General features: G+C 34.7%; 1 protein-coding gene across 1 annotated transcript in view; it reads right to left on the bottom strand.

The window, feature by feature from the left end:
• The window catches only part of LOC123315862 (zinc finger MIZ domain-containing protein 1-like), a 29,826-nt gene extending 20,456 nt beyond the window's left edge, over window positions 1–9,370 (bottom strand). Inside the window, exon 1 of the mRNA XM_044901752.1 lies at window positions 9,228–9,370. Coding sequence (XP_044757687.1) covers window positions 9,228–9,295 — 68 coding nt within the window. The 5' untranslated portion in view covers window positions 9,296–9,370. The remainder of the gene's footprint in view (window positions 1–9,227) is intronic.
• Window positions 9,371–12,635: the final 3,265 nt, after the last annotated feature.

Below are 12,635 nucleotides of genomic sequence, written 5' to 3'. Positions count from 1 at the left end.
TTCATAATCTGCCGGAGTTTCGATCTCGAAATCTCGAAACCAGCCGAGTGCCGTCACAACGTTCGCATCTTTGTCTAGAACAAAACGTGCCATGTTTTATTGAAGGAATATTCAGGTGTCGCTATCTCTGTCGCGATGCGCCTCGTTCAGTTTACGTAAACTGGTTATCATTGAAACAGGCGGCAATCATGCGTTAAAACGTTCAACTCTGCAGCGCTTACCGGCGTGAATGTCATTTCCATCATTGCGTTCTGTTTGCACTTCTCTAGCTGCCCATCAAAAAATGCATTTATATTTGTTCCACTGAAATATATAAACCCCATTAATTTTCTATGGTTGGTCATAACGCTTGAATATTCGATCCAATTGAGCTCTATGCGTTTGAAGTTGTAGATCTTTAGTAAGTAGGTAAACGCTTTAGAAATTTGCAATTCTTGTCCACGACGACGAATCGATATTCCTTCACCAACAGTCAGATCACACAAATAATTCATAACTTGCTAGGATATGTTAGAGATTGGACATTTATAAGCGATGTAGTTTGAAATCATTCCAAACTCAACAGGGCAAAAGCAAATCCATGTTATGCTCGTTATGATCTGTGCTTGCTCGATCATTTTATGCAAGCCTGCGATCGCTTGATCAATGTTATGCAGGCCTGCGCTCGCTCGATCAATGTTATGCAAGTCAAGCTAATCTGCGCATTCCCGATATTGTTTCAGTCAAAACTCACTTGCGCTTGCTCTGACTAGGAATTTCCAATTCATTTTAGGAAGTTACTTATTGATTCACCTACATATAATATTGTCTTAAACCTAATCTCTCTAATTGTTTGAATAAATCATTCACTAAATTCGTGATAATGTAATTTATACGCTGCGTTACCTCAAGGAGCAAGTACATTCGTCAGGAACTCATTGTTGTCTGCAATGAAAACGAAAGCACCCAAAAAGTACTCCAGGTAGTAATCTTGTCCATCGCAATTGCTTCACACACACACTAGGGCACAAAGTTCAAAATTCGGATCCCAATTGTGGCATAAATGAAAAGCAGCTCCTGTGATCCTCGTCGACGCTGACGTATCAAGGTTGGCCATGAATATAATAATAAAATTTGTTATTTGTCATTGTCATTTCGCACGTTTTGTATTAATGCAGATTTCCTTCGGTTTATACGAAATTATGTAACTGCTGTGATGGAATAACAACCAATAATTATGAGCACAGAATTGCTACGTAATGGTTTGGACATTGATTTGAAACTGGGATATCATATTTATGTCAGAAAATTACGGCACTATTTATAGATATTTTTAGGTCATATTGAACTGTTTTCCTGAGTCTTCAAATCACTTTATCGCAGCTTTCAAATGCAAATATTTGTTTCTCATTTTCGCAAAACTAATAGTTGGGAAGCCGAAGAGGGAAATTCGGGATTTACTCGAGCGTGTCAGATTAATATTAGGGGACATACCTTGGACCCTGTTGAGTACCTCTTCCAAAAATTAGACCTGTATATAGGGGGAATTCTCTAGGACAGCTTGTCACAATAGTAAAAAAAACGATCATTGTACATACTCGAGCATGTCAGATTAGGATATATGTGGTTAACTACATGTTGAAAAGTATATATTCTCTTAATCTGACAATTTAAGCATGTCAAAAATGTGTGGGAGGGCGACAAAGTTGCAAAAAAAAAACGTCACGTGTACATTCTCGAGCGCGGCGTTTTTTCTTATTTTGAAGCTAATGATTCAAGAATAACGGAAGCCGAAACAATAAAAATTGGCCATAAAGGTAACAAAAATCAGGTTTTTTGAATTATCTCCTTCCCTGGGCTTCAAATCTTTTTCGTATTCATTATAAAAGTTGTAGAGCATAACATTTTCTGCAAATTTTGTCCCAAGCAATTTTTTCTACGTTCAAACGTTTTTGAGATATGTATATGGCGATTAATGCGAGGTGTTTAGCGATACATGCTGAAGCGAAAATTGACTCGTTGAAAAATAGCACATTCTAAGGTTCAGTCACAGACAACACTGAAATTTTCGTGAACAATTTCGAAATTGTCATCATAGAAATACCTTGTCATTCTGAAAATTGTAGATTAGACTGGGATTCTATATTGACCTTGCCCTTTCGCATGTGTGGCTAAGCCTCTGGCCCTTATCGCCCTCTAACTCGAGAACGGTTAAGAGTATGTAAAAGAGACAAAAGTTGTGTAGAATTTTATTATCTACAACTTTCATAATGAATACGAAAACGATTTTAGAGGTACAGGGAGGGAAATATTCGAAAAAAAGGGATTTTTATCATCTTCAAAGTGTCAGATTAAGAAAACCCCCCCTGATGTCAGATTAATGGGTCAACATGTCTACAACACTCAGATGAACCATCTGTATGAAAATCTGACACGCTCGAGTATGTACAAGTAACGATTTTTTTTTAATTTTCAAAGGTCCGCTGTGATCTTGCGTCACGTCCAAATTGTCAGTCCCTTGAGAAGTAGCTTCCTTTGGGTCCAATTAACATATCCTCAAAAAATCTGACACGCTGTAAAACAATTTTTTTTTACCATTTTCAACTCTTCCGTACGGCCAGTCCCACCGCGCAAACTGTCAGATAAGCATGAATTCATTATCAGAGACACGTAGATCATATACAGTATCTTAATCTGACACGTTCGAGTATGTACACCTTACGATTTTTTTTTTCATCTTTGAGACCCTGCAGACGGTTTCCCCACCGCTGCACCCCAACCTTTTTTTCTTTCTACCATCTAATCTTCAAAATCCACTAGGTCTCCACGACACTCGAGTAAATCCCGATATAGCATCGTCGGCTCCCCAACTATAACTCATGAATTGTTTGCAATCATATAAATTGAAAATTTCTATAGAAATTGTTGCAGGTTTAATATTAAAAAAAAAGTTGGACCGAATACATACTGAGTGAGTTGACTATGCAACTATGAAATATACTTGAATGCATTTATAGCGTTTCCTCATTTGATTTCGTTTGTAAAATAATTAAAGGTCCAAGAAAAGTTACAATTCTGTTGGTGCCTCATTCAAAGTTAATGTGAATAGTCATTCAGAGATTAACACCAAATTAAGCCATTTCTATGCCTTAATATAAATTGTTCAATTTGCTAAATCATTGTCGAAATATTGAGATAACGACCAACTCAATTCATCATTTGGTGCCGCATTTCACCGACTCGACTCTTCCTCATTTCTCAATTACTTTTTCAAAACACCATCACGTCCATGACTTGAATACCCTGCAAAAGTTTTGTTTACGACACCGTATGAACTTCACCTCATTTCGATTTCGCTAATATCTGCGAATGATTGCAGAATAGGTACGATTGTTTATTAACAATTATATAACCTTGAGTTAAGCGAATCCGACAGGAAGTATATACGTTATTGTCAACGAAAAATTCGGAAAATAAACGTTGGAGCTATTGTTGGGAAAGTAATAAACGGAATGATTTCATTAACGCGAAGCGCAAATTTTGTTGGGTGTTCAAAGACGTTATACACTGCTAAACAATTTCGTTCAGGAATATTCGAGATGTTTAATTTGATCTGATACCAGAGTAGGTTTAGTTCTTCTTCTCTTTTTTTCAGAAAAAAGTGAAAGAATCAAGAGTTGCATAAAAAATCTTTTAATTGTAAGTAAGGCGAATTGCAGGTTTGAATAACAGAGAAAAATAAATTAAATTAAAAGGAAATTGAATATCTTGATAACGCCAGTATTTGGTTGGTCCCAAATGAGCTCTCAAGCATTCTCATTTCGACGAGACAATTTATGAAATTTTGGCTGAAATTTCCGGCAAAATCAAATCGTGAGGGTCGAAGGCCCGAGCTTCGTCAACGTAGGCAAATAGCGAGGGGCTCTAGGCCCAAGCCCAACCGAAAAGCGAATCATTCCATGAAGGTGAATCTACCTGAAATGTGGATCTTCTGGCTCACTACTTTTACTATAGTAGTTTGATTTGATCCGACCCAGAGTATGTTTAGTTCTTATTCTTTTTTTTTTTCAGAAAAGAATGAAAAAATGAAGAGTTTCATGACGAAATTTTTCTGGGAAATTCTAGGTTTTAATAACAGACAAAAATAAATTAAATCTCGTTAACTCCAGTACTTGGTTGAGCCCAAACGAGCTCTCAAACATTCTTATTTTCCAGGTAAACTTCCGATGAGACAATTTATGAAATTTGGGGACAAATTAGTCGAAATTTCAGCCTGACTAGTGCTGCAGTTTTTAACGACGAATTTTTAACTGGCCCCATCTTTTTGATAATTTTTCGCGAATTTTTCGAAGGTCAACTTTCGAGTAGTTTATCTTCCAGGAAAACCATCACCAGATCGGTAAATGATACACATTCCGAAGCAACAACCCTTCTTGTGATGAATTTGAGAACTACAGCGATCTCGAAGCAACCGTTTGACCTTGAGGAGCTTTCAACTGAAATTTTTGAAAAAGGCAATTTCAACGATGAAAATCTGAACGAAGGGGGGTCGACCCATGAAACTGGGATAGATTCGGCGTATTTGAAAATCTATATTCACATTCCAAACTTCTGGATCTCCCACGCAGATTTCGAAAAAAACGAATTTTTTATTTTTCTATTTTTAATTTTCAAGTTCACTTTCACAGGCTGTCTACAGTGCAATTTTGCATTGGCTCATCAACTCATTGGGTTTTTGGAATCTTCAAAACGACTAGAATGAATTTCTTTCTCTAGAGGTATAATAAAACACCGTACTTCTCAGAGAGAGGATCAAATATGTGATTTTAGGGGGGTCTAACCGCTTGCTCATTTTTGACCCAAAAATTTGGGATTTTCGAATTCGAGTTTTTGATCTATTTTGTTCCCTGACTAGTACTGATTACGAAACCGGAAATCTCAATTGGATCGGATAAGTATAACAGGAGATATCGCAGATTGAAATTTGCAATTTTTGAAAAAAACCATTTCGGAGATGAAATTCTGAACAAAGAAAGATAGGCTCACGATTTTATTTTCAAGCGATTCTTCGTGTTCGAAAACCTATATTTCAATACCAAACTTTCGGATCTCTGACGCAGATTTCGAGAAAAACGAATTTCCTGTTTTTCTATTTTTCATTTTCGAGTTCACTTTGAAGGGCTGTCTACAATGCAATTTTGCATTGGCTTATCAACTCATTGATTTTTTGGAAGCTTCAAAACGACTTGTATGGATTTCTTTCTCTGGAGGTATAATAAAACTCCGTACATCTCAGAGAGAGGAGCAAATATGTGATTTTAGGGGGGTCTAACCCCTTGCTCATTTTTGACCCAAAAATTTGAAATTTTCGAATTCGAGTTTCTGATCTAGTATTGAAGCTTGACTAGTGCTGATTACGAAACCGGAAATCTCAATTGGATCGGACAAGTAAAACAGAAGATATAGCAGATTGAAATTTGCAATTTTTAAAAAATGCCATTTCCCAGATGCAATTCTCGTATATTCCAGAAAAACCATCACAGATCGGAAAGTGATGCAGATTCCGAAGGAGCAACCCTTCCAGTGATAAATGTGAGAACTACAGCGATCTCGAAGGAACCGCTTGATCTTGAGGAGGTTTCAAGTGAAATTTGCAATTTTTGAAAAATGCCACATCAATAACGATGAAAATCTGAACGAAGGGAGACGCCTATGAAATTGGCAATCGTAGGCCCGAGCTTGGTATACAGCAAATCGCGAGGGTTGTATAGGCCCAAACCCAATCGAAAAGCGAATCATTCCGTAAAGGTAAATTTACCTACAAGGTGGATCCCCTGGCTCACCCCCAACTTTTATAATCTGGCACTGTAATTTTTAGTTTTTTTTTTATTTCGAACTCGCGCGTTCTATGTTCAGTGGAAGTGATTTGGAAAAATGAGGATTGAATCAATTTGCGCTTAACAGAATAGTTAAATTTATTTTCAAGTTTTGACGTAGACAAGTGTTTTCAGATAATTCTTTGCATTAACACAATGTACTTAGTAAGGAATGAACGAATACTATCTAGTAGGTAGTCGCCAATCCAAACTAACCATCAATTCAATTATGGGACAGCTAAACAATTGCCCAAGTTTGACTAGTTTCAACTTCCACATTACTTTGATTTTACAGAGGGTTGATTTAGAGGATCTTGAAATATTGTTTTATAATTATAATTTTTCATAAGTCAATAGAACGTTTCATATTTTTGAAAGAGAATTGTAAAAAAGTACAACCAACGTTTGGATACTGATGGGCCATCCGTCACCTTGAATATTTGTGTGAAATGGAAATACTAAGAATCGATATACCCTCAATATTGGTCTGTAATGAAGCATCTTCAACTTGCAGGTAGATTTTTCGTTCGTAGGAAGTGAATATTGTTGTCAGGCAGAAATAAATGTGCTTGTGATTACCGACTTTCACAGCAATTTATGAAAGATACAATATTTTCCTGTACTTTAGTTTAGGAACTGAGCTTTAGAATGCTGCTTCATAACCAGAATGTGCATAGTAAGAAAAAGTAATCAACAATAGAGAAACCATGGAACCAATGTGTTTCTCAATGTGTTCAATGTTCCAAAACGGCAATATTTGTTTTCATTCTCATTATGAGGACTAATTCATTCATAAATTAACGAGAGACGCTGGGTAAAGTATGAGCACGTAGTAGTAGAATTGAATCGGAGGATAAACTTTCAGAAGTGCCACAAAATTCCTCACATTCATACGATTATGACTGCGAGAAGTTCAGACCAGTAACTCATCGAAACTGGTTTCGAAAAACGTGCAGAAGTTGTAAACTATTGTGTTGTGACACGAGAAGACGAATTCTAATAATTGGGGTTTATGACAGGGCAAGGCCTTCGCAGAGTAACTCATTTCGAAACCCCGAAAAGGTCCAAAATAACAATTGACTTTAGACACAGCTGTTGACGTGGAACTTCTCTGAGGCCATTCGTTATTTATTGGATTTTAACCAGACTTGACTTTGTGTACAACACATAAACCGCTCAACAAACACCAAATGAAGTTAAAGATGGTGCTGGGAAGTGGTAGGAATGTTTCACTTGCAGCCCTGTCCCAAAATTTACCTAGATTTAAACCGGTTCATTTAGTTCGCAAAGAGGATGTTTTTATACATACCGTAAATAATTTTTCTTGTCTCTTTGCCGCGACAATTGTAAATAAATCACACTATGTAGTAAAAGTTGAAAGGTGGATGAACGAAAATAAATTTATTGCGCTTGGAGGTTTGTCAAAAAAATTTTGGAAAAGAGAATGGGAATGAAAATATGTCGCATCTGTTCTCTCCATTTCTGCTAGATAATATTTACTTGAACTTGATTGATAAAATATGAAACCCAATTACTCAATAAACATGTGTTTCTTGGGTTCTATATATTCTGACCATTTTGTAACCATTTTTCCAAAATAATTTCGAAAAAAACACGATTTAAGCTGAGAATTTATCCGGATTTTGTTTGAAATGGAAAAAAAACGCTCTTATTACTAGATTAAATGAAATTTTTCCATAGTTCTGGATATATGTCAATACAGAAATATATTCAGCAGCAGATCAGTATGAGATGAACAAACTTGCTTGAAAAGAACCACAAACACGACGCCCTTTATAAAGACCTCCAAAAAGATGGATGAAGTCATGGTCTTCAATATCTTAGGACAACTGAAAGTTGGAAAATACAAATACAACATGTGGAAGAAGAAGATGAAGAAGAAGAAAACCATGATATATTCTCGATTTTGAGCATCATTAGTTGACTCTACTATTACTAGGTCAATATCTTTTGTTTCATGAAAACAGACCATCGCTTCCTATACAACTAACTGATACCTACATCTCATTTCAGAAAGTTAGACAAAACGTGAAATGTAATTCTTCGGACGAAACAGATACAGCAATTAAAATGAGGCATGAAGCATAAGCGTCTTAAATGTGCGCTCTTGAATATTGTTCACACTCTGTTACTATAGAAACCAATAATTTGTGAATTATTGTTCCACTTTCAGACAAAATTGTTTCAGGGAAAAGTGTGTCAACGACACATCAGCGCGGATTCATATACTCCATTATATATCTGAAATCATATATGGATATCTATTCTGTTCATGATAGTAAAACCGCATATACCTAGTGATTATCAGCGTTTATTCATGTACACTGAGAAAAGAGTTGTGGAGACGGACTTCAACAATCCGTCCAGTAGTTTTCATGAGTCTACTACCAAATTGACTTCTAATGATTTTTTTATCACTATAAAATGATTTAATTTGAATTCTAGACAAAACAGAAACTCAACTGAAACTCATTTCAAAATATTTGATTCATTATTCTTGATGAACTTAGAACACTCATATTTGTAAATCGATACTGAGATGTTTTTAAAAATTTCCATAATTTTTCTTCGAGAGAAGTAAAAGATTGAAAGCCAATTTTATCTTTAAACCTGCTAGTTTAATAATACGTGTCTTGTTGCACTCAATATTCATGAATGAAAAATTCTAACAGTGTCAGAATTTTGGATATTATTCAGCATTTCACCCTAAAATAAATTCATTCAATAAATTCTATATATTTTTTGGATTCTGCATGTCCCAAAACGTAGACCATGGAATTTTCATGGTAGATTACCACATTTTTGAGATTAGTTATACAAGGTGTATCATTTGTGAAGATAAACCAGTTCGTTACTTGTACGATTCAAAATTTTGTTCATAATATGTTCTTCTGAGGATTTTCCCCATGAATCAACCAGATCATTCTAATATTCACGCCGCTTTGAGAAAAAATTAGAAGTATGGTTTCAGTACGTAGAATCTGCATGTTTTCCACTAGAATACATCGACTATTGCGCAAATAAATCATTGAGATGGTATTCTGATTCATGCATGGACTAGATGATCTACCTAAGAATTTGCAATGGAAATATAAAATTACGTTTCATTTTTATGACCATAAAAACAATAAAACGCCAACGTTAGTCTTGTATATCGAAATTTACATGTAGAAATTACCATGTGAGAACTAGTGAATAACATGAAATAAGCGGGTGATGATTTCTGATTGACATATATAAAACATTAATATGCGTGCTAATGAACAATAAAATGTTATATTCGAATTTTTCGACCAGAGATGAGAACTTTTCTAAATCGATAATATACTTCCTTTATAAACTAAAAATCACCTTCTTCTTTTTCCTTTTATACAATATTTTGCATTCGTCACAATTTCTGGGTCAATTTTTATTCTCATTTTCACTCTGCCAACTTCACACAATGAATTCACAAAAGACGCTAATTACAAACATTCATGGTAGTTCATATATGCTAACTGCTGGATACAAATGACGATCTTCAGATGGGCAAGATTATACTTATTTCATATTGACGGAATCTCTCGTATTGTGAAGGTTTACTAAAATACAATATGTTATTTTTCAATTTTGTTATGTTGCAGGAGGAACATAAGATCCACCGATTCATTATTCTCTTAAATCTTGTTTCATATAGGTTTTATTATGTTTTCGTCAAATGAAAATATTTTAATTTTTTTTCCAGAATCACATATTTGCAGACATAAGAAGAATTTTCTTTATTTCATGTCCAATTTGTTCAACGTTAGATCAGTAATTTGAAAAAAATAAAAAAGAATATAGGTGCCTAAAAATAACCAATATTTACCAGGAAGAACTTTAGATTATGAATTTAATGGATATTAGAGGCCTTTTCATTTAGTTTCCTTATTTTTGTTGATAGATATTTTTTCTGAAAATATTATATTTTGGACGCTGAAGAGTCAACATTCCGTTGAGAATTCTTTCACGACTTCTCATTCTGGTTCAAATGAGAAAAAAATATCGGCCGTTCGAAATTCCCCATTAGAATGGTCATACTTTCGACCAGAGAAGGTCCCCTATAATTAACCTCAACAATTCACCGGTAGGTACAAGATCTCTCTATCTTCGGCGGGTTCAAGGCAGTAGGACCGCGATGTCTTTGAGGAATCAGTGCGGAGCTGTCGAAATGACACGATTGTCTGGACCCGTTATGAGGAACAGAATTGCGATGCCGTTAAGAGAGAAGCCATCGAACTACATTGCTCCGCCATGCCCGTGTCATGCTGAATTTATTCATATACACTCAATTATTGTATGATGGCCACAATTGCCGGCCGAATTTTGGTCTGTTGACTGACGAAAAAACAGAAAAACGCTGTCGAATTCAAACATAGCTTCATTGATTCCAAATTGATATTATACCTTACTTTTGTTGGGTATCTTTTTAATTCAAATCATTGCTCATAATTATTCATTTCCCTCAAAATAATAATAATGTGTCAAAATAAAGATTATTTTAAACAGTGCGCGTCAAAATTATGGAACGAACTCATTTTCTCAGAAGAAAAATATTTCGCAACAAAATCCTGAAACAGGCAGATTTTTGTTTAACTTTTACCAAATTTTCATGCATATTTGAGGGATTTTTGTTGCACCCTGTGCCATCCCCATCAACCCTCTAAATTTTTTGAATAGGGAAAGTGGGTCATGTGGTACTTTTTTAGCAAGGTCTTTGTATCTTCTTTACAGGCGTGCAGAAATTTTGAAGAAAAATGTCACTCCATTTTTTTTCCATTAAAGGGTTCGTAGGGGTTGAAAGTTGTGCATGAACAAAACTGTAATGGTCGACTTTCATTCGGTGACAAATTTTTTCAGGTACCATCGTAAATGAGCCGCATGACAAAGTGCACATACTGAAAACCTCTTAGGACTTACTAATTTCAAAGAAAAAAATTCTCCTTCTGCACGCCTGTGAAGAAAAGACCTTGCCAAAAAAGTACCACATTACCCACAGCACAGGGTGCAACAAAAATCCTTCAAAAATGCAAAAAATTGACCTGTCTCAGGATTTTGTTGCCAAATATTTTTCTTCTGAGAAAATGAATTTGTTCCATAATTTTGAGGCGCACTGTATAAATCATGATGACATGATAACAAAATAATTTAAAACACGAAGTACAAGCAAAATAGAAAATACAAGTTTGTCTTTGACTCGTACAAATATTTTAACAGTTTATTCTTAAGCACAAAGAAAACATTTTTTTTCCTTTACCATTTTTCTCTGAATCAGCTCCGTTTAAAAGATACAGGCTGTTGAAAAACCAGAAAAATGTTATTCTTAGTTCAATCTCACAAACGGTTTTATCGAATGAGATGAATTTCGGAATATAGTTTTTCCTTTGTTTGATTAATCTTTTTCGAACATAAGATATCGCCCACGTCTTCCAGTTTTCTCATTATGACCATTGCGTACCATAAAAATACCAAAAATTGAAAAACTCCACTCTTTAAACTAAGTTGGACGCTATTTTATAAATATTTGAACGTTTTGTAGAATGAAAGTATTTTCATAATATATTCTCGTATAATGCACCTTTTTCGAGTAATTTGATGTTCAAAAATTAAAAAATATCTGTGAAATTTTAAAAATTGGATATTTTGGCTGAATGAACTCTGTTCAAAATATCCACAGATATGTGGGGTTACAGATTTAGCTATAGTTGTTCTGAAGGTAATCTAGTTTTTCCAGGGGTGGCATAGCTCTTCATGAAAACTTAAAATTGCATCTTTCCGTTTCAAAAATACTCTTCGACTATCCGTCATGAACCCCATAAGATTATGCCATAGTTGATTTTACTGTGCAACTGGACATAAGAAGAAAATGTACTTTATTTTTCTGAGGGTGAATATTGCTGTAAACAGCTTTTTACACATATCATCAATATGTTTCCCCCATGTTAGAGTGGCGCTCAATGTAATTCTGAGAAGTGATATATTATCTTAATGCTCTTTCGTTGTTATCAGCAGCTTTTGTATTTTTTCGGAATCCATCTTCATTTTGCTTCAACCATTTCGGTGCTTCACTGATACAATTATTGTTTTTCTGTTGAAGGAATTTTCTGTATTTTTCATTATTGATAAATGAGGTCATCCGCATATAAACAAAGTTTTTCGCAGATCATTGATATACAGGGTGAGTCTTTGACTCGTATAAACATTTTAACAGTAAATTCTTGAGCTCAAAAGACACTTATTTTAAGTCCTACCTCACAAGCAGTTTTATCGAATGAAATTAATTTCGGAATATAGTTTTTCATTTGATTTTTTTTTAACACAAAATATCACCTACATTTTCCGGTTTTCTTATTATGGCCATTACCTACCATAAAAATACCGAAAATTCAAAAAACCAAATTCTTTAAACTAAGTTCCACGCTATCCAATGAATATTGAAAATTTTGTAGAATTCTTCATATTTTCGCCGCTTTTGAGTAACCTGATGTACAAAAATTAGAAAGTATCTCCGAAATTTGAAAAATTGGGTACGTTGGCTAAATAAAATTCTGTTTAGAAGATCCATAGATGTGTAGTGTCATAGATTTAGCAAGTTATTCTGATGGTAATTTTGTTTTTCCAGAGATGGCACAGCTCATTATGAAAATTTAAAATGGCTAAATCTTTTTATCAGGGCCGAATCAGAAAAATGGTAAAGAAGAAAGTTTCTTTTGACCTGAAGAATCTACTGTTAAAATAGTT

The sequence above is a fragment of the Coccinella septempunctata genome, chromosome 6 (assembly GCF_907165205.1).
Source record: "Coccinella septempunctata chromosome 6, icCocSept1.1, whole genome shotgun sequence".
Taxonomy (NCBI): domain Eukaryota; kingdom Metazoa; phylum Arthropoda; class Insecta; order Coleoptera; family Coccinellidae; genus Coccinella; species Coccinella septempunctata.
Note: the sequence above shows the minus strand (reverse complement) of the source record. Positions and strands in the feature narration are given on the sequence as shown.